The sequence below is a fragment of the Aricia agestis genome, chromosome 4 (assembly GCF_905147365.1).
Source record: "Aricia agestis chromosome 4, ilAriAges1.1, whole genome shotgun sequence".
Classification (NCBI taxonomy): Eukaryota; Metazoa; Arthropoda; class Insecta; order Lepidoptera; family Lycaenidae; genus Aricia; species Aricia agestis.
In genome coordinates, this window is record NC_056409.1 from 15,721,586 (window position 1) to 15,748,323 (window position 26,738).

A 26,738-nucleotide genomic window follows, 5' to 3' on the forward strand; every position below is an offset into this window, starting at 1 on the left:
CACACGATGGGGTGGACGCGAAAAAAAATTCATCCCCGCTTGATGTGTAATTGTGTAGGTTCCATTAAAAAAATATTTTTAAGATTTCATATACTTACTACCATTTTGTCGGCATCATTAATATGTGCATTCATGCCAAATTACAGCTTTGTAGGTTCTATAGTTTGAGCAAAACTGCGGACAGACAGACGGACAGACCGAAACTACAAGGGTTCCTTGTTGACTACGGAACCCAAAAAAGTAATATAGTATTATATTATATAGATAAGTTATAACAGTAGAAAAATCAACAAGAAAATATATATATATCCTGACCAATTGATTCCTAATCCTTTTACCAGGCAGTTAAAATCATTAATTATATTGTATAACATGGTATAACTAAAAGTTCTAGGTAATAACAGTATGTAGGTATATTACCTAGAGCTTTTCGCAGTCAATCGTTTTAAACATGCATTTCTCACTTGTTCGTTTCCTAGCCTCTCAGCTTCTTGTAAAACTCTTCGTAAGTCGTTGATTCGGTCGTGTTTCGCTGCTAGTATGTAAGCGTTGCTTACATTACGGCAAGCAAGGTAGCAAGATATCTGTATAAAAATAATTTTATTAACTGATATCTGAAATTATCCAAGATTCGGAGTCCTACATGCAGTTAAAAAACACGATCTGATTATCATTAAGTTATTGAAAATTAATGCTCATTGCTCAATAAGTATTTGTAATTCTGTACCTACGAATAATAAAAACTAAGCTAACGTAACTCCCATACTTCGTTGGCGGGTCCACACCAAGCGAGCCGCCGCGGCCGAAGCAAGCCGCGCGCGGCAAGCGAGCAGCCGCGGGCGAGGCATGCTCACCGAGGGCGAGGCGGACGGGCGTACACAGCAAGGTTGCCTCGCTCGAACAGCCCGAGCCGCTCAGTTGAGCACAAAGACACGATGGTACCAAAACATGTGACGTCCACACTGCGCGCGGCAAACGACTGAGGCGCCATTGAGCATTTCAAAAAACCGACACCGCTCGGCTCAGACGCGCGCGCGCTCGCCCGAGCGTGAGCATGCGCCCGCCCTGGGCGAACCACGTCCACACCAAGCGAGAGTACGGCGCATACCGCGCGAGGCGGACCGCGGCTGAGGCGGCTCGCTTGTTGTGGACCCGCCTAATCGTTTTGAATTTGGTTCTCAAGGTTCTTTTCGCATACTAAAATAATAATTATGGCAATAGCTACGAAACACTACATTCAAATTAACAAAATAATGCCGTTGACAATCTATAATTACACAAAATTCTTGCATGTATTCGGGCCTCTTTTTGCATAAAGTATGCATGTATTCGGGGTCACATTTTATGGTGGCATATCACATGGCTATTGGTATTTACTATTTGCTATTTGTTGCATTTGGCAATATTATTGACGTATGTCGTATACACAAACAAGCAAAAATATAAAGGCAAATTACAAATACGGCCTTCCACACATGGACGTCAAATACCAAACTTTTACTCACCTATTTGAGGGCCGGGACACATAAACACGATGCGACGTCGTGTCGTGGGAATCCACGACGAGCATCGTAAAAAACTACGACGCGTCATCTTTAAATTTCTACTGGAGTTTCTACGACGCGACGTCGTGCCGTATATCGTGGCACGTTACGATGTCGCGTCGTAGTTTTTTACGATGCTCGTCATGGATTCCCACGACACGACGTCGCATCGTGTTTATGTGTCCCGGCCCTCAAATAGGTGAGTAAAAGTTTGGTATTTGACGTCCATGTGTGGAAGGCCGTATTTGTAATTTACCTTTATATTTTTGCTGCACGACGTCGCATCGTGAAGCGTTGTACGACACGACGTCGTATCGTGTTTATGTGTCCCGGCTCTGACTCTTGATGTGCGTCAAAAACCGACGTGTATTTGGTATTGGTCATATTTGTCAAAGAGGCAAATAAAACCAATACTTTGTCAAACGTACCGTCTACACATGGCGATTGTTTGGCGAATACATCAAATACGCAAATACAAATAGCCATGTGAAGTGCCACCATTATAAAATCGGAACAAATTTTTTAACACAGTTACTCTTCCTTACGCTAAGTACTCACATGCGGTTTTGCTCGATAGTTTTACTCCAAATCGAGTAATAATTACTGTGTGGACCGCAAAACTGACAGCTCGAAGGCTCGCATCGAGCCGGCTTGATGGAATTAAATATATCGATTTAGAATATAACTATCGAGCAATACTGAATGTGTGGACGAAATCCCGAGCCGCGGGTTTCGCTCGACGTAACTGCTCGATCGAGCAAAACCGTATGTGAGTACTTAGCATTAGTTTTGATTATTCGTAGTTCTGTACACATAAAATTAAAACTATGACATCAAGAAAGTAAAAATATTGACATTCATTTTTTATAATTGTGTTTGAAACAAACATGAAGTAATGTTCATCAAAGTTATATAAAAAGGGAGTGACGGTGTAACCTTGACAGAGACGGAGTGTATGTCCTGCACGAGGAGTTCGGCCTGCTCGTCGTGCAGCTGGCCGCGCGCTTCGCACCGAGCCACCACCGCGCACACGCCCGCCTCCAGCACCTGCTCGCTCATCAGGCTGAAAACAAAAACATCAATAATACTTACTATATTTTTTGGAACGAAGTTCCTTATCGCGCGTTGCGAAAGGGGGCTAGACGGAAAAAGTTGTAACGACACTTTTTGACCGACACTTATTTAGTACCTGCGAAGTACTAAATAACATTGATATGGCGACGTCAACTAGCGGGAAATTTAAAATTCTACCATTCCTCTATGGCGGGATTTTTCTATAACTTCGTTCCATCCGGGTGTCCCTTGATACCCCTCAAGTTTTTTTATATATGAACGCTTTATACCACGTCAGTCTGGCCCCGTGCTAAGTATCTGATGGACGTGTGTTACGGGTACCAGACAACGGAAACAAAGCGTTTTTCAATAGGGACTTAACAATGGGTTTTCTTTTTTTAAATCTCCACCAGACGGCGCGACGGTAGACACTTCTAGATTTTCTATTGGTTCCCCACCGATCTGAAATTATCTGCAGGTTGGCATCACTGACTACATATTGGTTGTGTTTCTAAATAATATTAGTGTACTGTCAAGTGTGACATAAATCAAAATATCTTAAACCTAGTTTCCGTTATTAATATTATGCTAACGCGTTAGCATAATATTAACATAAAACTGTATGTATTTATACATTTCCATATTATATTACTATGTTTTTTGCTTCGTCTCTCTAGTTTAAATTTCACGAGAATAAACCTAAGCCTAAGCGATCATTAGCCTAAGCGAATAGGCCAATATACTACACAGGTAACAGTTTAGGAAAACGCTGACATATTACAATACTTGTCAAACTTAAAACTGACAACTGAAAGAGTTTTGGCGGGCATGTTACTTTGTCACTTCTTCTACTTTTTATAGTTGGTGTGGTTTTTATTATATTTTTCCCAAATTGTGTTATTTGGGTTTTTAACCGACTTCCAAAAAACGAGGAGGTTATATGTTCGGCTGTGGATATATATATATATATATATATATATAATTGGAATCTCGGAATCGGCTCCAACGAATTTTCATGAAATTTAGTATATAGGGGGTTTCGGGGGCGATAAATCGATATAGCTAGGAATCATTTTTAGAAAATGTCATTTTATTCGTGTTTTATCGAATACCGAGCAAAGCTCGGTCAAATAGCTTGTAATATTATAAATGCGAAAGTGTCCAATCCATAATTCCATACTATCCAGACATAATATATATTGTATGGATAGTATGGAATTATGGATACTATACATATATTTTTATTATATGATACACATATTTAATATACATCCATGACCCAGAAACAATAAAAACATTTTTTTCCGCTTTGGAATAGTCTATCTCGCAAACGTTAGAAAAAAAAACGTTAGCAAAGGTTAGATTTTTTTTTCTATTTTTGTATTAAAGTCTTAATGCGGTTTACATACTACATCTACTTACCAAGTTTCAATAGTATAGCAGTTAGCTCTTATAGTTTCGGAGAAAAGTGGCTGTGGCATACGGACGCACAGACAGACGACATGACGAATCTATAAGGGTTCCGTTTTTTGCCATTTGGCTACGGAACCCTAAAAAAGGACACATTTTGCTCAGCTATCTAAAAAGTCGTGCACTACATAATATAGGCAATACTAGCGCTATGCAAATGGCATTGGCAGATGTCTATTACATAACAACTTACTTGGCAGCAGTTTCCTTAGATGCTCTAATGCATTTTGCTAAAGACTTTACTTCCATAAATCGATCTGTATTGACAAGGTATTTGGCAACATGAGTATAAATGTTCATCGAGTCTAATTTGTGCTCACTTATGATTCTGAAAAAAAAAAACAAGTTATTTATGGGATCAAGATATAAATAATGGATAAGAAATGAAAATAAAACCTGCGACTCACTTAAATGCTAAATTAAAGCCTGCCTCCACAGACGGCCCGGTAGCCAACACCACAGCTACAAGTCTTATTTTGTCTGTGGTCGATCCGAATAAAGTCAGCGGTCTTTGGTTGTCCGTCCTTATTCCCTGAATGGGTATTATTTCGTTGTACACTTTCTCCGTGACTCTTCCGGACGCTTCACACTCTGCTAAATACTTCGCTAGTTCCATTTGTCGCGACACCGTCGTTATGAGATTGTCTATGGTAACTTTGTCCAAATTGAACTGAAGTGATTTTGGATCATTGATCTCTGTAACACAATATAACATTTGTAGATTAGAACTTAAAAAAACGCAAACATTACAATGACTATAGCTATTTATGACAACTGATTGGTGTTGATTAATTGTCAAACTGCAGATATTTTAACATAGACCTTTTAAATGTTGATAATTAAATCAATTAAAAAATATATGACGTAAAAATATATCCTCACTAGTAGCAGAGGGCACAACGTGCGAGAGATGTGCAAGGGCGGCGGACAGGTGGTGCGCACGCGCGTGCAGCGCCGCAGCCCCGCCCCCTCGCGGCAGCGCGCGAGCGTACAGCAGCGCGCAGGACGCCGCCGCGCGAGCGTGCTGCGCCGTACCAACCTCATAAAAGAGTTTAATATGTACACAAGAATTTATTTAATAATAATAACTCCCACACTGGTTTCGGTGACGGTGGCCGGCCACCGTCACGCAGGAGTAATTTTATAGTGTGTGCGCAGTACACAAGAGCACTCTCTATTCCTTTACTCTCATAACACAGTGGGACGGACGACCGACACGACTGGCGAGAGACTGCGCCTTAGCGCAGGACCGACTTTTGCGACATGCCCATCCGACGCATTACTTGTCAGACAATCAGGTGATCAGGTCCTAAACAAACTTGTAAATAACATGTTTTCAACGCGGAAATCGAACCCTCGACCTCAAGTCAAGAGCCACGCTCTAAACCACAGAGGCGTTGTTGATTTAAGTTCATCAAGCCCCATACGCTCACCGGTGAACAAGACACAATAGAATATCTATTGTGTCTCGTTTTTCCACGATCGACGTGTTAATTACAACAGCCACAGCCGAATGATAAAAACGTACTATTATAAAAAAAAACAGTAATAATCTCATTACCTGCAGTGCGTAAAGCGCCTCCAACCGCCGCCCTGCCTCCAGCGTGCGGCACACATGCATTATGTACTCCTGCAAACAAAAATAATAACAAAAATTAAGTTGTCTGCAAATCGTTAGCTGGTCAGTACACTACCGAGTTTACTGTGTTTTCGTGTGACAGATAAAAAAGAGAAAATATATTTTTAACTAGCTGTTGCCCGCGACTCCGCCCGCGTGGACTTCAGCTTATAGCGCGCGGTAGTTCCCGTTTCCATGTAGGCTACACAGTTGCTTCCGCGGTACGTGTACGATTAGGTACTTCAAACTTCAAAAATCTTCTTAAAACTTCAGATACATCGCGAAAATCCATCATCCTTACCACCTCTTATAGAAACACGTATGAGTAAGCAGTTGTGCGATGTTGACGACGCACAGCGCCATCTATTATGAATTTTTGGAACTAACTTAATTTGAACAAATTTACGTATACGTATACTCTCTTACAACCCTTTTTTCCAGTTAAAAAGTAGCCTAGATGTCCTTTCTCGGGCTTTAGACTATGTGGGTACAAAATTTCATTACAATCGATTCAGTAGTTTTGGCGTGAAAGCGAGACAGACAGACAGACAGAGATACTTTCGCATTTATAATATTAGTATAGATACACTTGTAAGTATATATATTTTATGCATAAAGCTAATATGCTACAGTCACAGTCTTACTTATTTATTTAGTTTATTAGGAAAGTATTTATATGTTCTGTTACAAAATAGAATACTATATTAAAACCTGTTCACATTTAGAGATTATGTAACAACAAAATCTTTTCAAAAACTATTAAGTTTTTGAAAAGATTTTGTTGAAGCTCTAATAATTCTAATGCTGCATTTCTACGCTTGCCGAGGCTCGGCAAGCGTCCACAAATCTCGCTTTGCATTTGGAAGTCATTTACACGCTTGTGAATGCGTCAGTGTGTTACGTACATCCAAGCATGGCGGACACCGAACTTGTGTCTGTTGTGTTGTGGCTATTAACATCTTTGGGATTCCAGATACATTTGTTCGGTTTGGTTTAATATTCCAAAAACGATAAACTCTCTTCGTTGGACCAGCTACTCATTTTTTGGGGTTTCGTACCCAAAGGGTAAAAACGGGACTTGGGCGATTATTGAGTCAGAACTAGACATGCGTTCGTCGCGAGATCACAGCGGCTACTAAGCGCGCGCCAACGTGTGGTTTGCCGCAAACGCCCTTTGATCTGTGTCCAAAAAACGACACTACTCCGGATCGTACACAAGCGTCCGCAAGCTCACGCAATCCAAGCGAGATACTCTCTTTCTACGCTCGTGCTTGTGGACGCTTGAAGAGGCTCGGCAAGCGTAGAAACGCAGCATTAGAATTACTAGCTATTTGACCGAGCTTTGCTCGGTATTCGATAAAAAACTAATAAAATGACATTTTCTAAAAATGATTCCTAGCTAGATAGATTTATCGCCCCCGAAAACCCCTATATACTATATTTCATGGAAATCGTTGGAGCCGATTCCGAGATTCCAATTATATATCTTATATCTTTAAACGAGCAATTCTTGTATATAGGTATGTATATATATAATTGGAATCTCAAAATCGGCTCCAACGATTTTCATGAAACTTAGTATATAGAGGGTTTCGGGGGCGATAAATCGATCTAGCTAGGAATTATTTTTAGAAAATGTCATTTTATTCGTGTTTTATTGAATACCGAGCAAAGCTCGGTCGAATAGCTAGTATATATATATATATATATATATATATATATATATATATATATATATATATATATATATATATATATATAAGATAAGATAAGATATAAGATAAGATTAGAGCTATTAAGTTTTTGAAAAGATTTTGTTGTTACATAATCTCTAAATGTGAACAGGTTTTAATATAGTATTCTATTTTGTAACAGAACATAAAGACGATAAAGACAAAAGTTTATGTTATAAGAAGTCTCACCCTGTCTGACGTCTTATATTGCACTATATCAAAATAGAAATAGCTGCAACTAAAATAATAAAGTGGGATACGCACCGACCACATTTCTAGTGTACTGTCCATGTCGCTCATCGCTTTCAATAGATCATTGACTTTGTCTTTTTTCAAGCACTCCATGTAAACCGTATCGGTGAAGGTCTCCTTCTCGACCATGTTGTCGTAGCAGTATTTGATGACCTCGCCGAGGCTGCTGTGTTTCATGTAGAACATAATATTAGCAACGTGCGACCCGTAGTTGGTCAGATAGTAAACGCACTCCTTGTAAAAGAACGGATCGAGTCGCTTCTGTTGGTGGTCCGTCTTCGGTTCGGTGTGGTTATTGTTCCTGCGTAGAAGACCGTGAGCGAGGGACTTCTTCGGCGGCACGAATCCCGTTTGAAAGTCGGAATAGTCGCCGTTTTTTATCTTCTTAACGCTCGCCAAAGTGTGCATTATATTTAACGCTGGTTCCGCAAGAGGAATTTTCTTTTTGCCCGTGTTCATGCTTGTTAATTTTTCATTGGTGATCTGTGAATTTGTAGAAGTACTTAATAGTGTAAATATAATTTAAAGTAGCAGAAATTGTGGTAAATATATTAGATAGCTCGTGTACTTACCTTAATAGATTCGGCCTTGTCGAGTAGCTGCTGGTTGACGGGGTAGTTGAGGTCCTCCAACATACTTATAATCTCGTTCAGCAGAGGTGGGTTGGAGCGCGAGCGGCCGTCCGACTGGTTGCTCGATGTCGACGTAGATCTTTCTCCCCTTATACTTTGGAGTCTGCGGTGCACGAACTGGACTTCGGCAGCCTCCCTCCCATATTCTACCTCCTCGGAGAAGTCGACGCTAATATTCGGAGCATTCTTGAAGCAGTGTGCGAACTTTCTTCGCGCTTCTTTAAAGCAGCCGGCCTTGAGGCACGCTTTGCCCCAGGCGGCCAGCACGCTGTGGCGCGGCAGGCCTGACTTGGTCGCTATCTCCAGCGCCAGCTCCCATTTTTCGGCTTCTAGTAACGACCGAACTATTTGACCTGTAATAAAGAAATAATTGAGATTTACTCGATTATCTTATATAAAAACTGAAATTATTATTTGAGAAGTTTTTTGCAGACATACCAATCTCAACTACAAAGAACTTAAATTCATCACCTACAGTTGCAGTAAAAATACTTAGAGAACATATCAAGGAGTGTGATGTCAATTTTATTTTTAAAGATATTGACTCCAGAGATATTATCAAGACTTTCAAATCAATCAATATTAAAAGTACTACTGATCTCTGGGGTATGTCCACAAAAATTATAAAATCAGTAATTGACATCATTGCCCCTTACCTAGCCTTAGTTTTTAATAATTGTATAAAAAAGTGGTGTGTTCCCAGACTTAATGAAGCACAGCAAGGTGATGCCTCTATTTAAAGCTGGAAAGAAATCAGACCCAGCCAACTATAGACCAATATCCATATTGCCGACTTTAAGTAAAATCTTTGAAAAAATAATAATTAATAGCAATACCAATGTTCAGACTAGCCAAAGTAAGCAAATCCTTTAAAGGCCAATGTATACGCCTATACAATAAAATCCCAGAAAATGTTCAAAATCTACCTTTAAACAAATTTAAAAAAGCAGTTAAAGAACGTTTGTGTGCTAAAGCGTATTATAAAGTAAATGATTTCTTCGAGGACAGCACACCTTGGGAATAGGGTGGCTCCATGCAGGTTACTTTTCTTTTTTGTTACATAGCTGCAAGCCATAACATTGTAATTTTACATTTTTTTAGTAAAAGATGGCCCCGTGCGAGTTTCTTACGCCGGTTCTTCTCGGCGGGTAGTCCCCGAACCGGTGGTAGGCATCGTAGTTTCTTCGTTCGACTTTCAAAAAGTGTATCATGATACCCATTTTGATTTATTTATTTATTTATACTCTTGCCTTAGTAACAGACGTAAACAAGTATGTAACACTAAACAAAAAGTTTTGTAATTGAAAAATGTGTCTAGAAACATTATTTTCTAAAGAGGATTACTTAATGTTATTGCCTATATTCGTTATATATTATGTTTACTTGTTTATAAGAAATAAAATTTTTAAAGAAACGAAGAAATTGCAAGTTACAAATGTTATTATTTTTTAAAGCATCTGCCTGCTTGCACCCTTGTGCTCCTTAGCTCAGTTTATATTATGTTACATACTACTTAGATGCTTATTACAAAGATTTTGAATCTTAAAATAATCGGCCAAGTGCGAGCCGGACTCGCGCACGAAGGGTTCCGTACCGTTATAGAGGCAAAATAGGCCAAAATTATGTTTTTGTGTGTGAGCCCCCCTTAAATTTTTATTTTATTTAATTATTATTATTAATAATAGCTCCTACACCAGTTTTCGGTGACGGTGGCCGATTTCATTGAAACCAAGCCAGCTACGCAGGAGTTACTTTATAGTGCCCAAGTGTGTGCGCAGTACACAAGAGCACTCTCTATTCCTTTACTCTCAAAACCCAGTTTACTGACGGACGGAAGACCGTCGGTCGGTCGGAAGACCGACACGACTGGCGAGAGATCAGGCGCAGGACCGACTTTTTACATACCCATCCGACGCATGGATCATCTTAGGGAGCATACCCATACTACGTGACCTACTTTTTAAGATTTTTTGACCCCTCCCCCCTTTATTTAGGCAAAATCGTTATTTTGCCTAAAAACATGCAAATGAATTTATTAGACGTTTCTAAAACATGGTCAACGGTGACGATGAATGGTCGTATACTGATTAGTTAGACTAAAAACAGATTTATATATTATAATATTAACATTAAAGATGTAGAATATTCATTAATAATATTATTTTTCTGAAACAAACTCAATTGTGTTCTTATTCCATGTTAATTTTATGTTTGATAGCATTTTAAACAAAAATAAAAAATATTTTTACTATTCGAATTATTCGAAAAATAATTCGGCGAATAATCGAATAATAAAATCTTCGAATATTCGAATAAAACGAGTATTCGAATATTCGAATAACATACCCTAGTTGTTTGGGAGACCCCCTTAAATATTAATTTTATTTTGTTTTTATTATTTTTTGTTATAGCGGCAACAGAAATACACAATCTGTGAAAATTTCAAAAGTCTAGCTATAGCGGTTATTAAGTGAGCTTGGAGACAGACAGACAGGCGGACAGACAGACGGATAGACATCGAAGTCTCAGTAATAGGATTGTTTTTACCCTTTGGGTACTGTTGGCGACGCGACCGCCACCGTACTGCACCTTTAAGAAATGTAAAAAAAAGAAACGAAGTTATGTTTTGTCTATGGCGAAGCGACGCCTCGAAATTCAACTGTTTTTTCGTGGTATGATATAAAAGAGAATTGTCGGCGGATTTTGTGGGCAGTCTATTTTAGTTTTTTCTGAAGTGTACATATTTGTGGTCTTCCGTTAATATATAGTGACTTTACTCGTACACCCAGAATTTTATTTTAAATTCCTCCTCCCGTAGCCTACAAAGGCTGGTCCTTCGAGACGGATCGTCTATTTTCTTCGTCAGTAATCAGCACGCGATGTCCAATCCTGCGCCACACGATATGGTACTTACTCGTGGCGCGAGGCAGAGGATGTTGCAGAGTCAGTCGGCACGGGAGGAACCTTATGGGGATGTACGAACTACCGGGGACCGCGGCAACAGTCACAGGTCAGAGCCTGTCTGCCGTGGATCCATAAAGTCCGAACGGAAGACTCATAGCAAGTCGTCCAAAATGTCCAGAATGTCCAGAAATCTCGAGTTCGAGGCCCAAAAGAAGCTCATCGAGCTGGAGGCAGCTGAGGCTTCAGAAGCCCTAGCGAAGGCGCAACTGGAAGCCCAACTGGAAGCCGAACCTTCCGGAGGCACGCTTGGCGCATCACCAAAGACCGTTTAGTTACTGCGGGCTCGATTTATTCGGTCCTATCGAAATTGCAATCGGTAGAAGAAGGGAAAAGCGATACGGCGTATTATTTACTTGTTTAACTGTCAGAGCCATTCATATTGAAATCGTATCGTCTTTAACAACGGACTCTTTGATAATGGCTCTCCGTAGGATGGCGGCTAGACGAGGATGGCCGCTACACTTGTATTCTGATAACGGTACGAATTTGCGAGGCGCCGATACCGAAATTCGTAAATGTATTCAAAATTTAAGTCCCAACACATTATCCCCGCGATTAATTACGGCACAACCTGGACCTTTATACCTCCCTCCAGTCCGCATTGGGGTGGGGCATGGGAGCGCCTCATTCGAACTGTCAAAAGTTCACTTAAAGTCATATTAAATGAGCGCACCCCCCGTGAGGAAGTTCTACTCACACTGATGGCTGAGGTCGAACAGATAGTGAACGGTCGTCCGTTAACGCATGTGAGCGTGGAGCCAGGGTCGGAGGAGGCCCTCACGCCTAATCATTTTCTTTTAGGTTCGTCGTCAAATTTACCGGTGTTAGGGGAGTTCGACAACTCCGATTTATTCTTACGTAAGCGCAACGCCTTGCCGATATGTTTTGGTCTCGCTGGGTAAAGGAGATGCTGCCGCAGCTGATCCCTAGGAGCAAATGGACCCAGGAAGAGACACCTCTGAAAGTAGGGGATTTTGTTTTTATCGTGGACCCGCCCTCGTATCACGTATCTCGCGAAAGCAAAACGATAGCAAAAATTGTGCAAAAATTGCGCAAAAATCGCAATTTCGTATTATGTATCAGCAAAAACAATACGATTGCAATCGAGCGACAGTACTCCCTCTGCCGAACAATCAAGGAACTATAATTGCATTACAATCGCTAAATCTCCATACTTTTGCAATTTTTTCGTATCACGTAAGGCTTTTGACAGCAATGCGATCGCGATCGGCGAGCAATTTGAACTGTCAAATAGCGATCACAACAAAGGTGATTTTTTACCGATTGCTTGTTTATCGCTGAGAGGTTAGTTGTGTTTTGCGTCAATATTTAAACTGTAAAACGTATTTTTATAACATTGGCGCATACAGTGCTCATATTAGAAGCCATTCTTGAAGGAGAAACAAGAGATGTAGCCAGAAATACAGCTAAATAAGACCTCGCAATCTCGACCGAGCCCAGGCACTGGAACTGTCTGACTCTGAGTTTAAAACCCATTACAAGGGTTGAATAAGGAGCTGTTTGTGACGAGTTAAACACATTGACAAGAAAAACAACAATTAACACATGTGCTGTGTTGTTGCGAAACATCTGCAACAACTATCACGTCGCCTGCCAGTACGACGACTTCCAAGTGCTTCAACAAGTTTAGGACCACACTTAAGCCATTGCAGGATGTTACAGTTTCTTTGAAAAAGTGAGAACCAGCTTTTAGTGAGTGGCAGACCGCAAAGAACTTGCAGAGGTTGTGATCTTTATGAAGTGAAAAATAAAGCAGTAAAACAGTGTTACTTGTTTCATTTGCATGTAGTTTACTATTAAGTTATTGTTATTTATCTTCATGTAAGTAGAATTAAATGGAATAAGTACTTTTAAACATACATCAGAAATAAGGTTTATTTTTAAGTAGTAAGTAAAACATTTTCTTTATGACTAATTATTTTATGCATAATCTATATATATAAAAGAAAGTCGTGTTAGTTACACTACTTATAACTCAAGAACGGCAGAACAGATTTGGCTGAAAATTGGTAGGGAGGTAGCTTAGAGCCAGGAGACGGACATAGGATACTTTTTATCCCGTTCGACAGCGTTCCTGTGTGACTTGACATGAAACGTCAGTCACTATAAAACGTGGTATAACAAAAAAGAATCAGACTTGGAATAACAAAACGAAAATGACAGCTATGTAATTGACGTAAAATGACAGCTATGTAATGACGTATGGATGACAATTTGATATTTGTAAGAAATCAATATTAAAACTATTTCTATTAAATAAATAATTAACAAGTGGATTGAAGTGAAGTGAAGTTTAATTAATAATGCCGCGACCAAGACGATCGAATCTTTCCCGACAAAGCCGTAATGCAAGAAGAATACAAAATACTGCAAATGAAAGGACTGAAGAAGAACAAGAAATTGCACGTGAACAGCGCCGCAATAGTATGGCTCGACTTCGTGCTTCTCAATCACGAGAGCAAAGTGAAGCAGCCCGTGAAACAGCTCGGTTGGCAATGCAGAATCGTCGAGCGAACAACGGAAGTCAACAAATAGATAATTTGGGAATTGGGAAGGGAATAGTTGAGGGTAGGGAAGGGAATAGGGTAGGGGTAAGGGGATTAGGCCTCCGGTAAACTCACTCACTCGGCGAAACACAGCGCAAGCGCTGTTTCACGCCGGTTTTCTGTGAGTTTACTATGATGATAACTATGATTTTCACCTAAACCATTTAATCTATTTTGATGAAATTTGGCATGGAGCTATACTCATTTTAATCATGGTTAAATCGTCAAGACAGGACAACGTCTGTCGGGTCAGCTAGTCTCCAATATAATGAAATGTGCAACAATAAATAAAAGATTTAGTCTTGTATTATTTAATAATAACAGAAATATATTATAACCAATGTTAAAAAGGTTTATTAAAATCAGAATACTGCTTAAAACCTATCAATCCCCAAGCGGCAGCTGGCTGCCGCATAACAATTGAAAATTTATTGTGTCTGGGGTCTGCGATACCCACGATGGAGGTGCTACAAGCTCTTATGAATAATGTTAATTTCTTTATTAGTGTTTTATCCTGATGTTTTAAATATCAATATTGTAAATATTAACATGTACTATATATTAAAATAAAAATACAACTATTATTTTTATTACAAATTGATTTAATACTTACAAAGTAAAGTTTTTATCAATTATGTACCTACTTATGTAAATTTATCAATATCACTCAATTAATTCAGTATAGTCTATAACTCTATATAGTCTTTAAAGTTGTTACTTTGCATTTGTTAATAATTAACAATTATAGTAACTCTATTAATAGCTGTATTCTGTTTAGTATTCCTAATAATTACATATTTAATACTAATGTGGGTTTCTGAACCAAAAACAAAATTACATTCAAATTATTAAAGGTTTTTTATTGTATTCTCACTAAAATATGTTTTGTTAACAGTTAATAATTATTATCAGTAGGTACATATCAGTTATATAATGTTATAAAATGTCAATTTACAAAATAAAGAAATAAAGTACATACAAAGTGAGTTTTTTTATTTAATATAAACCCCAAACTATAGGTAACACTGTATATGACAACTTTTATTATAATTTTAACATGACAAAGTATAATATGTAGTTTCACACAGTCATCTATTTTAACACAAAGTTTTTCATTTTAAAATGATTTTAACAATAATAAATATTTGTTATAACTAATAAGACAAGTCAAATATTGTTGATTCAGCAGCACTCCGTAGTTTGTCATCGGTATGGTACTTTGAATCAGACAGCCCAGCTTCCATGAAATCCATATCTGCAAAATAAAGTTAATTTAATAAAAAATACTTATTTTTTTGTATAGTTTAAAACTTATTTAAAATTTACTGTAAGGAACAACTACTTCCACAGAAATCATCCGATAATATTGTATTGGATGGTTTGGCTTTTCAGCCTCACTGTATAAAGTCACTAATAAAAATATAGGTATTAAGTTTATGTTTTGTAATAAGTTAGATAGAAATTGTATACTTACAGAGTATAATAAAAGCAATATTATTCAAATTACTCGTAGTTGAAGCAGACGGCCCAGTTTCAATGAAATCCATAATATCTGCAAAATAAAGTTATTTTAAGAAAAAATCTTTACTTCTGCCTATAATTCAACACTAATGTAAAATTTACTGTAAGGAACAACTACTTCCACAGAAATCATCCAATAATATTGTATTGGATGGTTTGGCATTTCAGCCTCACTATATAAACTCACTTATCTAATAAAAATATAGGTAATTATTAAGATTATGTTTTTAATAGGTTAGTTAGAAATTGTAGAACTTACCTACTTAGTACTTACAGAGTATAATAAAATTCTATGTTCACCATCACCAAATACTAGTGCTCTGCGATGAAAGCCAAGACTTCATTGTCGACTTTGTTTATTGGTAAGCCATATCATCATCTTTGATTACCAGCAGCATCAGCAGGCCCCAAAGTACCACCTCTGTTAGCCATAGCTTCATCTTGCTATTGCTTTTAACTTTTAAGGTCAGCCCAGTACTACAAAAATAGAAAAGTGTTATGAAAAGGCAAAAAAGGGAGAAGTAACATCAGGAAAGTACAAATTAAGGATGCTTACCTTTTTCTATTGTTCTCAAGATTTTGTTAATCTAGATTCTAGAGCTTTAGGCTCATGGGCAAGATTATTCTACGGTTTTCAACATTTTCTTTTCAGATTGACCCAAGATCTACTCCTTTGGCTATTTCACAAGGAAATCCAGCTAATACATTGGTGAAATACCAAAGATTTTACATTTTACAGTATTGTACTTGTATAATCTCGCTCACTTGTTATTTTGTTCACGAAACAATCACAACTAAAGCGAACGCAGAGTACTTTTGTATACATTAGAAACGTGAACACTTGTAAACATTGTCGAAGTTTGTTTGATTTGACATTCCAATAATAGTTCCTTTGATTGCTACTAAATTGTTTTTGGCGCTAGTGTACTCGCAAAAGTGCATTGAAACGATAAGCGAGCGATCCGCGAGCGATCGCTTACATGATACCATTTTTTTTTATACCCAGCAATCGATCGCGCGATCATCGCGCGATTTTTGCTGATGGTTTGTTAATCGCTATTTTTACGTGATAGCCCTGCGGAATTCTCCGCGAAACTGTTGGTTGCGGGGAACAGTAGAGGCGGTCATGCCAGGGAAAGATGAGCGCGTCAGAGTGGTGGACATTCGCACTAGGGCTGGAATTCTAAGACGCTCTGCGGCCCGCGTCGCACGTGTACCTATGGGCTAGGAGTGCTGTTCCAGCACTGGGGTGGGGAATGTTGGCGACGTGACCGCCACCGTATTGCACCTTTAAGAAATGTAAAAAAAAAACGAAGTTATGTTTTGTCTATGGCGAAGCGACGCCTCGAAATTCAACTGTTTTTTCGTGGTATGATATAAAAGAGAATTGTCGGCGGATTTTGTGGGCAGTCTATTTTAGTTTTTTCTGAAGTGTACATATTTGTGGTCTTCCGTTAATATACAGTGACTTTACTCATACATCCAGAATTTTATTTTAAATTCCTCCTCCCGTAGCCTACAGGGTACGGAACCCTAAAAATGGTTAATTCAACGGCAACATTTTCGATTATACTGACTGGGGTGCGCGGCGTGATGCGGCACGAGGTGGTGGGCGTGGTGTCGCACGAGCGCCGCTAGCGCGTCCGCGTGCGCCAGGCACCGTGCCGCGTGCGCTGCGCCCGCCTCCGCCACCGCGCCGCCAGACCTGCGTTTACAGAGTAACCTCTTTACTATTATAGAAAGCTACACAATGTTTTGTCGTTGTGTTTCAAGCGACTTTTTTAATGAACTAGACAAGAACGCAACATTGTACAGCTTCTTGTTTAACCGATTCATTGCCGCCTTTATTTTTGGAGGACATTAAATTGATTGACACGCAAGTCGCGTCAATGGCCTTCCTAAATGATGACGCACCTACTTATGAGTTGTAAACATTTGGATCGAAATTCAAAAAATCTTTTTTTTTTATATCAAATCTACTGATTAGTGACATAAAGACACAAGGTGATTATTTTATAATGGGGATTGTCCATTTTTTTTAAATTTTGCTCATTACAAAAACATTTCGAGGAATAAGGTCAGTGATCGTTTTTCTGTATATAAACGAAAAAAAATACCCATTAGTTACTTATATTTTTGAACAAATACGTTTAACCTTTGTTTGACCTTCAATGGCGTTAAATTAGCAATAAAATCGACATTACGTTTTGAACTTTTTTTAAGCTTCTCGTATCAGCTTTCACATAATGAGAACTTGCATTTGACGAAACAGCCATTATAAATAAGATTGAAAGGAAATTTAAAACATATGCAGAGGTCAATTGGCGGCCGATGATGACGTCAGAGCGAAACTTTAAAAATTTATTGAGATAAAACTAGCCAATGAATTTCAAAATTATTTAATTCATATTCTTAAAATACCCTATTTTAACGAAAAAAAATATAAAAAGTACATGTGATTTTTTTTTGGACAATGCCCATTGAAACAACATTTTACAGTGATTAGAGCATGCTCAAGCTCTGATTTTGAAATTGTTTATCAGGACGTGGGAGAGCCATGCTTCGGCACGAATGGGCCGGCTCGACAGGATAAATACCACGTTCTCACAGAATACCGGCGTGAAACAACGCTTGCGCTGTGTTTCGCCGAGTGAGTGAGTTTCACGGTTTCTAAGAACAGGATCTTCGTATGTATTACAGTTTCAGACTCTTCCATACTGACCGTTCTAAATGGGCCTCCCGGTATATTTTTTCCAGAAATTAGAAAACGAAAATATATTCCATTACATTGGCATCCCAGGTCTAGCCCCCGTTTCGTGATAGGCTAGGCTGCACGGAGGTCTAAAGATAGTACAAGAGAAGTGTTCTTAGTTTTTTTTTAATCGACAAGAATTTAATAGACCTTTGTTGGGCAGGAAAAAATTCTAGAATCCCGTTTATTAGTTCTTGACCTTGATGAGCTAAATATTATTGCATGTAGTAAATTGGTAACATTATTATTGTCACAAATTATTTATGCATTTTGAATTAAAATAAATATGCACTATAAAGGAGCTCGGTAGATGGCATTTTATTAGACATTTTTTTAATATTTTAGTGTGTGAATAATTATGGATTAATAAACAATTATACCATATGGTTGAAGATACCTGACAATTTAACTTTCTAAAATAATCACGTGGTCACTGATGTTATTGTCTCTGATGTGTTATTTTTTATATAAAATAAAAAGATTTTTGGTTTAAATCGCATCAAAAGCATAATTACAACAATTTTCATATGACGCGTTTGTCACGTCATTGGCCTCCCTAAAGGTTTCTTTATGACGCACTAGGTGCTACTGTTAGCCTTATCAATCTTATAAGAATCTTGAACCTCGTTATGATTAGACTTTGGAGTAAACTGTAACATCATTGGAACATAAACGGTAGCCTAAAATGTGCTAATGCAAAGCTTAAACTATTACCAAACGATAATAACGAAAGAAAGAAGTAGTAAGCACACTTATTGCGACTTGCCGCAATGCGTTTTGTGCCTTGACACAAAATGCCATATTGACAGAAAATTCCTATGGGGTTTACGGTTTTGTCTAATATCATCAGTTAATTGGACTTTTAGAGTAACATTGTATTCGTTCGCTGTCGGAGAAATATAAATATAAGGAGGAATAATTTTTATATCCTGCGTGTATGGAAACTTACGATTTTTGCGTGGGCGTCCGTGCGTATAGCTCCGCGGCGGCGAGCAACAGGGAGCGGCGCGCGCGCACCAGCAGCCGCGAGTCGCCGCCTTTAGACAACTCGCGCGCCACCTCGTCGCTGCGGTCCAGCAGGAATCTACAAAACATTTCAGGTTTATAAATTGCCAACTACTGTAGTGAAATATAACAAAAATGACAGATGTACTGAAAAAAAAATAGAAACCTAAAATGGAACTGGATTGGGAATACGGACAGACATGGGAATAAATGAACAAAGAACATAATGAAATGGTATCCTAGACATGAAAAGAGACGAAAAGGATAGACCAAACGATGACCTTTTTTTTTTTATGAAATAAGGGGGCAAACGAGCAAACGGGTCACCTGGTGGAAAGCAACTTCCGTCGCCCATGGACACTCGCAGCATCAGAAGAGCTGCAAGTGCGTTGCCTGCCTTTTAAGAGGGAATAGGGTAATAGGGGAGGGTAGGGAAGGGAAGGGAATAGTTGAGGGTAGGGAAGGGAATAGGGTTAGGGGATTGGGCCTCCGGTAAACTCACTCACTCGGCGAAACACAGCGCAAGCGCTGTTTCACGCCGGTTTTCACCCTGGACCTCCATCCGGACCTGGATGGAGACCAGCAAGAGATAGCTGGACAAATGGAAAGTATTGGCCTATATAGAATTTTGTGTTAGTACTCTGTTCTAGTATTTAAGTTGACAGTTAGGTTTTATTTACTACTTATAGTTACTATTAAAATACTATCGAATCCAAAATCGAATTTTACCTCGGATAATCCAAATTCGTTGAGTGCATTTTCATAATAGTGAGACAGAGTGTGACGTTGGGTGTGAACTCGTAGCTGAACTCGTCGCGAACCGCCTCGTTTCTCTTGGGGTTGAGGGAGAGGCACCAGTCGAGGCAGGTGGTCCCGCTGGCGGCGGAGTCCGAGTGACTGCTCCCCATCATGTTCTCCTGCTCGAACTTTGACTTCTTGTTCAACGTTTGCACGTAACAATCGTCGCACACTCGAAATTTGACCCCGCTCGGATACGTTGGGACCTGAATGTGATAATTAAAATTTTATTTCAATCGTAGTATTCATTTTAATCCAATTATTATTACTGTTAACTACAAAAAGAAACTCGACCGAATTTTTGTGATTAAAAATCAGGAGGCTGATTGTGTATCTTGCGACAACAATGCAACAGGCCTTCGACACCAGATATTGTGTACGATGTCTGCTGTCTGTGAGAAATGTTATATACAATTTTTTTGACAGACAGCAATTTAATCACCCTGTCGATTTGTAATTGTAGATTAAGATATAACAATCACCCTAACGGTTAATAAGATATAATTCACCTGCATTCTGTTCCTAGAGCAGGCGTGACACACGATGCGGCCGCAGCGGCGGCAGTGGTGGCGGCGGATGATCATTGAGAATATGGATATCTTACAGACCATGCACCGGTCCACCGAGCTGTCGTCCACCCACTGCTCCTTCGTCGGCACCTGCTCCGGCATCACGAACGGCTTCGAAGCCGCCTCTATGTTTATCGAGTCGATGGACTGTAGCAGGGAATCTTCTAGAAGTTTCACGGGTGGGGCACCAGTGGGGCTCTGATGTTTCAAGTCGAGCGCCTTCTCCGCGTAAAACCTGAGCAGCGCATCGACGGCGTTGCGCGATATAACTATGGTGTCGATGCACTTTATATTGTAGTAGAGATTGTCGCCGTTGTAGTCGTTCCTGAGATTCGGGGATATCCTGCTTATAATTTGCGCGAGGACGTCGAGTTTGCTATTCATGAGAAACTGTTCTATCATAAGCAGAGGCTTGTCTATCAGATCCCAAAACAGATGCCTCACGTTCTTCTCTATTTCGGTCATGATTTGGAAGCCGATTTTGATGTTTTCGAAGGATTTCCACGTCGACGCGTGAGCGGTAATGAAGTCGATGCAGACCTGGAGTATTTCTAGGTTCCTTATTTTTGATATTTCGTTTTCTATCAGGCTCAGCGTCTGATTTGTCGGTAGTCTCAGAAGGAGGTCTCTGACGAGCGTCGGCGTCGCTTCGTTGGTGTATTCGAACATCTGTCTCAGAAGGTTGGATATAATAAGGTTCTTCATATTCTGTGACACGTTGTGTGCATCCGCCCAATCCAGACAAAGCTTAAACTGAAATAAAAAATGTGTTTAACTAATATTTTGGTTACGTTTTATAGCAAGGTTGTAATTTAAGAGAAATATTGTAAACACCTTATAAATTCGAGACATAGATTCCATCTGCATACAATTAAATTTAAATAATAAGTTTTACATTAGCTTATTCATTTTAAGGCGGACGATAATATACACATACGAAACATATTATTAGTTATTAGTTATTACATACAAACATACTAAGGGCCAAACCACACGTACCACAACCACACGACCACCACAACCACACGACCACCACAACCACACCACGTGGTCGGGCGTATATTTCGTATTGTAAATGAACTGGACCACTCACACGTACCACATTTTGCAGTCGTTGTCGACCACTTGTGTGATACCTACCACATCGCAATCACGGCCGACCACATCGCAACCATGACCGACCACATCGCAACCACAACCTTGCGTCGAGACGACAGTGCGCGCACACCGCCCGCGCTCTTCCCCCCCTCCGTTTCATTGACTTTCGTACGTAACCACATTTTGTTCGCCCCAAGTTGTTCTATCTATCGTTTATTACATAATATTATGGACTTTATTTTGCAATTCTTTAAAGTGTACCTGTTGGCTGTCCATTAGAGTTTCGATTATTGTCTCAGGGCTGTCCTCAGATTTTTCAAGAACATCGTACCAGTGATTTTCGCCCATAATTGACGATATCTGAAGTAGGAACAATATAATATAATTATTTTTATTTGATTAATTTGCTTTCCAAAAACTTTGTTAGTTATACGAGACTTTGCTCACCTGCTCATACAAAGGTATTTTGATTATCCAGTCTGTACACTTCTCGTAGAGCCCTTCCTCGATTTGAGTTTGATCTAAAGTAAAACGTAAATAATCCAGGACCTCCAGAGCTCCCTCGGCCGGCCAGCACGACAGATTGTTCAGTATCAAGTCCAGCTTTAATTCGGGACATTTGAGATACTGACAGTACTTCCAGTTGTTACTGACTTTGGGATTCGTCGCTATTTTAAACAGAATCAAATCTCGGAGGTTTGTTAAGTTTGTGCTACATTTGACCTGCCACTCCGAGAGAGCGTCTATGATTCTCAAACACTGGAGAATCTTGCCGGATTCCAACAGCCGGGGCAGGTACAGGAACAGCTTGTCTAGGTCGACGGTAGTGTGAAGCGACGCCAAATATTTATTCCCGTTAAAAAGCACCTTCGTACACTCGAACCTCTCCAAATCCATGTACGCGTTCAGGCACTTCGTCCGCGCGTCCACGTTTTGCATTGTGCTTTCGGCGAGGGTCGAGTGTATCTTCTTTATGATGTGAGCGAGCACCCAGTTGTTGAGGGCGACGTACGTCATGCACTGAAGGTCGGGCGTCCGCTCCAGCGGCGAGAAGTCGGCCACCGGCTCGACGAACAATTTTTCCTCGGGATTCTTGAAGTCGTACACGACCTGCAGCAGGCTATTGAAGTTCTCCTCCTCGGCCTCCCTCAGACTTCCGGCCAGCGTGATCGACGGGCAGAAGTTCAGGATCAGTTTGGGGATCAGGTTGACGTTTAACTTTTTACAGATAGGTTCGAGGAACGACACGGGAAGCTCTTTGTTGTTCAGCATGCTCCCGAATATGTCGTGGAGCTCCGTCTCCAGTACGGAGAAGTACGGTCTCTCGGCCGTCGACTCGCCGGCGAAATCCTCCCGCTCGATCTGAGACACGGCCTTCGTGTAAATGTAACATTTTCTCAGGTAGTGAACTCTAGCTTTTTTATTACCGTGTCGCATGACTTCGGCGACGTTGCACAGATCTTTATCGGAGACGGCCACGACGTTCATGTAATTCTGGTGATACTTTTGGAAGACGTTCTCGTCGAGGCCGCTCCTGTCGCCGGGATCGATGACGTCGGCCAGGTCGAGGCAGCACTGGCGCAGCTCGTGGGACAGCTGGTTGAGCTTGCAGAACTCCTTGTGCTTTATCGGTATCCGGCAGTCGGTGATCAGCTCGCATATGTTGTTGACGAAGTCGAAGGACTTCTCGGTGTTGCCGAATATCTCGAAAGTGACGCTGACGAGGTCCTCCACGAAACGGATGTAGTTAGTTTTCTTCACGGCGGTGACGTCGGTGGCGCTCCGGACCTCCGCCAGCTTCCTTTCCACTACGTTTATGAGACCGTAAGTGATCTCCCTGTTGAGGCCGCTACTCAGGAGTATGTCGACTGCGTTTATGAGGGGCGCGTTTTGGTGGCTGTAAAGTTGGAGGTGGGGGTGGCGGGCCCCGAGCTCCATTATGTCGAAGGAGTTGGGGGCTCTGTTGCAGGTGAGGAACCCCTCCACCAGGCCCATCACCTCCGTGGAGACTACAGACAGGGCCGACAATTCTTTACTCGGATATCGAGACGTGTCCCTGTAGCAGATTATGTTTTTTATTTTATTGATTAAATGTCTCAGTTGCTCCGTGAATGCGACTTCCGTTGCTATTTCTGAGTCAGATAAATCGAACATCTAAAAAAAATTAAAAAGATGTTTTAAACGTTACTCAAACGTAAAATAAGCAATGAAAAATATTATGTTTCATTCTCAATATGTACAATTATAGGTATCAAATATTTACGTACAAAATTAAAATCATAATAATAAAACAGGGCGGGTTAATGACACGGTGTCAATAACACTCAGTCTGCTATAGGTATAATGTTCTGTTACGAGCACACGGAAATATTATTATCGATATTGGCGCCTGTAGTCTGAATTGCTTATCGCACGTAAGGTTACTAGAGCATGAGATGTATTTAACAATCAAATATGAATCACTAATACTGTTACTTAAAAATTTTCTAAATTCCTTAACAAAATTTGCTCATTATCTACCTAACACTGGTGAATTAAAAGAAATTAAAACTTATGTAATTTAACAATTAGGTATACCTCCAAAATATGATGCGCTTTAGAAAAGTCATTGTTATAAAGAGCCAACGCTACCAAGCAATGGGGCTTAGCTAGCATTATTGATATGAAGTCAATTGTATTCTTCTTTGTTGTAAAGGCTGAAAATAAATGAAATACCTATATTAGTAAATGATATCTTTAAGTAGGCCTTTAATTTAAGGCAAGGTTCCAAAACAGAAATATTATGTTACTATCACGTATGTTCGAGTAATAGACCTTGTTTGTAATTTAAATGTGCAAGTTCAACTTCAAGGTTTCTGGCATTTCTAAGTTATGAGAGTTGAAACATGCGATTTCAACTAGAAGGTTTATTAATACTTTAAATTAAAAAATAGACTCACATTCTTCATTGGCCGAAATAGTCGAGGTAAGCATATCATGACCAACCTCAGTTTTAGTGTGCGGCTGACGCCTTCTCACTTTTGTTTTTTTCTTTAAAACTTTTTGATTGAATTCCTGGTCTTCGTCATCGCTGCTCTCGTCGACATCAACATAGTCCATGCAGGATTTGATTTGCACAGAACTTGTGTCAGGGGATAAAGTGGACACCAGTTGCATTTTCCATATGGAATGATTTACAATGTCAACAATCTTTTTTAACCTGCAGCTATCTCTGCCGTCAAGGAAATTAACTTCTTCTTTTTCTTTTAATATTTCTAAGCAAGTTTTCAGTGTATCCAATATGATTTGAGTAGTGTAGGAGTTGCACATAAAACCAGTATTGGAGCTACCACTCTTATTGACTGGTCTATTTTGCTTCTTGGAATAAAAATAGGAGCATTCTGAATGAGTGCCGCATGGAAATTCTTTTGTATGTTCGTAGCAAGCAAAGTACTCATATCTCATAAATAAGCAGGCAAACATTGTTTCGATTACTTCTATGCAACATTGCAAAGGTTGTATACATAAAATGAGACGTTTGAGGTCATCCAACGATGTACTGATCTCCTGCGTGTTCTCAAAACCATCACAGGAATTAATTATTGTGTCTATTATTTTTGTTACAGCACAGTAGCTGTTGTATACAGATATGTTCCAATTCATGCAGCTGCGGTTAATAACAGAATCACCTTGTTTGCTTAGAGACATGAGGTCACAGACATACTCATTATTTGCAGACAGAAGTTGCGACACCTTGTATCTATCTATTTTAGATAATCTGCAAACTTGTGATATAACTGTCAGGGCACTTTGTGTTAGTATTTGGTTAAAAATAGAAGTAGATAATATTTTACAGTTATTTTCCAAGCAGAATTTTATTATTGTCAATTCTCTTTTGATTTCAGTCACATAAAATTGCAATTGAGTATCAGTTGTAACATAAGTGTCGAGAATTGAGAAAATGTTTGCCAACTGATTGACTAGAGAAAGCAAGTCATATGTTTCTGGACAATTAGTCAGATCAATTAGCAGCATTATCAATATTTGTTTAGTAAAATTGTTGATTTCAAAAGTCACATTTTTCATATCATGTAATTGTTGCTTATAAACATCAGCTGCTTTGAGCAGCCAGTGTATTTTGTCTTGGTAACATAGCTCTATCATATACTCTGCTGTTAGTTTAAACTGTTTATTTTCATCCTTCTTACATAGTACATCAGAAGCAGCTTTTAGAGTATTTGGTTTCTCATGCGTCATAAGGCTTATAAGTATTTGTTTTTTGTGTTGTTTGAAAGAATCATTTTTGAATTCTTGAACAATTTTGTCATAGAATTTACTGATAAATTGATCATCCCACTTTATTAAGCATAGCATTGTTGTTACTTTGTCCGAAAAATTATTGGATAATTCATTTTGAAGCACCTCAAAATATATTTGTTGTATTTGTAGAACATCACTCTCTAATACATTCTGAATTAAATAATTCAGAACTCTTGAAGTAGTTACAGGATTGTTTTTTAAATTATGTTTGAAGAAATTTAAAGTGGTATCTGATAATTTTTTTGCAGGCAATAATTGTTTTCTGTCATTTTGAATTTGCACAATTTCCTAGAACATAAGTTGTACTTATATTATATTATGTTTATTAAATCTACGATTTTTTAATATTATTTTAATACATACCTCCACAATATCAAATGACAAATCATCTAGAAGGCGAAGGGTGTATTTCAGCTCTTCTTCAATCATATTGTATCCCAAGGGTTCTGCGACAAAAGGATCAATCATCAAAGAACTAAATTGTAAAAACTCTATTAACTAAACGATCTAAACAAGCAGTACCTACTTACAATACAGCTGTTATCAAACTAAGAAATTAGAAATGCTTATTTGCATTTACTGAACAAAGGAGTTTATTCTTAAGACATCTTTCTAGATTATGTTAGATTTATAACAAAAAAAAAATACTTTCGTCAGTTTATATTTATCAAAATACAAACAATAAAAAATTTCCAACACCAACAATAACAGTCAACTGTCAACAGTGGACACCACAGATTACTCATTACTATTGTGGACACTTGACGTTGACAGTATTTTTTTTTTAATTCAGTACCGTAAACTACCTGTTTCCTTAATCATTGGGTCGTCAGATCGTAGGCCATAGCTGTCAAACTCAAAAG

General features: G+C 39.1%; 1 protein-coding gene and 1 long non-coding RNA gene across 5 annotated transcripts; both read right to left on the reverse strand.

Moving 5' to 3' along the window:
* Positions 1-238: 238 nt before the first annotated feature.
* Positions 239-26,524, reverse strand: LOC121725966 (zinc finger FYVE domain-containing protein 26 homolog). Of its 3 annotated transcripts, none has more exons than XM_042113169.1 (18): positions 26,406-26,524; positions 26,239-26,321; positions 24,516-26,163; positions 24,154-24,272; positions 22,024-23,730; positions 21,838-21,936; positions 20,419-21,231; positions 19,841-20,115; positions 19,056-19,190; positions 16,932-17,059; positions 8,243-8,655; positions 7,683-8,153; positions 5,629-5,697; positions 4,950-5,106; positions 4,475-4,763; positions 4,261-4,395; positions 2,481-2,607; positions 239-584 (listed from the first exon to the last, which is right to left on the reverse strand). In XM_042113169.1, the coding sequence occupies exons 2-18, from the start codon at positions 26,302-26,304 to the stop codon at positions 417-419; spliced, it is 6,819 nt and encodes a 2,272-aa protein (XP_041969103.1). In that variant the 5' UTR covers positions 26,305-26,321; positions 26,406-26,524; the 3' UTR covers positions 239-416. The 3 variants fall into 3 exon arrangements, with proteins under 3 accessions (XP_041969103.1, XP_041969101.1, XP_041969102.1); XM_042113167.1 differs by having other exon boundaries at positions 26,402-26,524; XM_042113168.1 differs by having other exon boundaries at positions 26,398-26,524.
* Positions 14,947-16,433, reverse strand: LOC121726000. 2 transcript variants are annotated; one of them, XR_006035468.1, is made up of 4 exons: positions 15,911-16,433; positions 15,614-15,831; positions 15,308-15,385; positions 14,947-15,088 (listed from the first exon to the last, which is right to left on the reverse strand). It is a non-coding gene; the product is annotated as an uncharacterized LOC121726000 (long non-coding RNA). The 2 variants fall into 2 exon arrangements; XR_006035467.1 differs by having other exon boundaries at positions 15,629-15,831; positions 15,911-16,432.
* Positions 26,525-26,738: the final 214 nt, after the last annotated feature.

Bases quoted from the DNA above. Each gene is read 5' to 3' on its own strand.
- LOC121725966 (XM_042113169.1), bottom strand. From the start codon at position 26,304: ATGATTGAAGAAGAGCTGAAATACACCCTTCGCCTTCTAGATGATTTG. The intron at 21,232-21,837 runs GTACACTTTAAA...TTTTTATTTCAG, and splicing joins CTCTAATGGACAGCCAACAG to TTTAAGCTTTGTCTGGATTG. The intron at 585-2,480 runs GTTACACCGTCA...ATTTTTATACAG, and splicing joins TACACTCCGTCTCTGTCAAG to ATATCTTGCTACCTTGCTTG.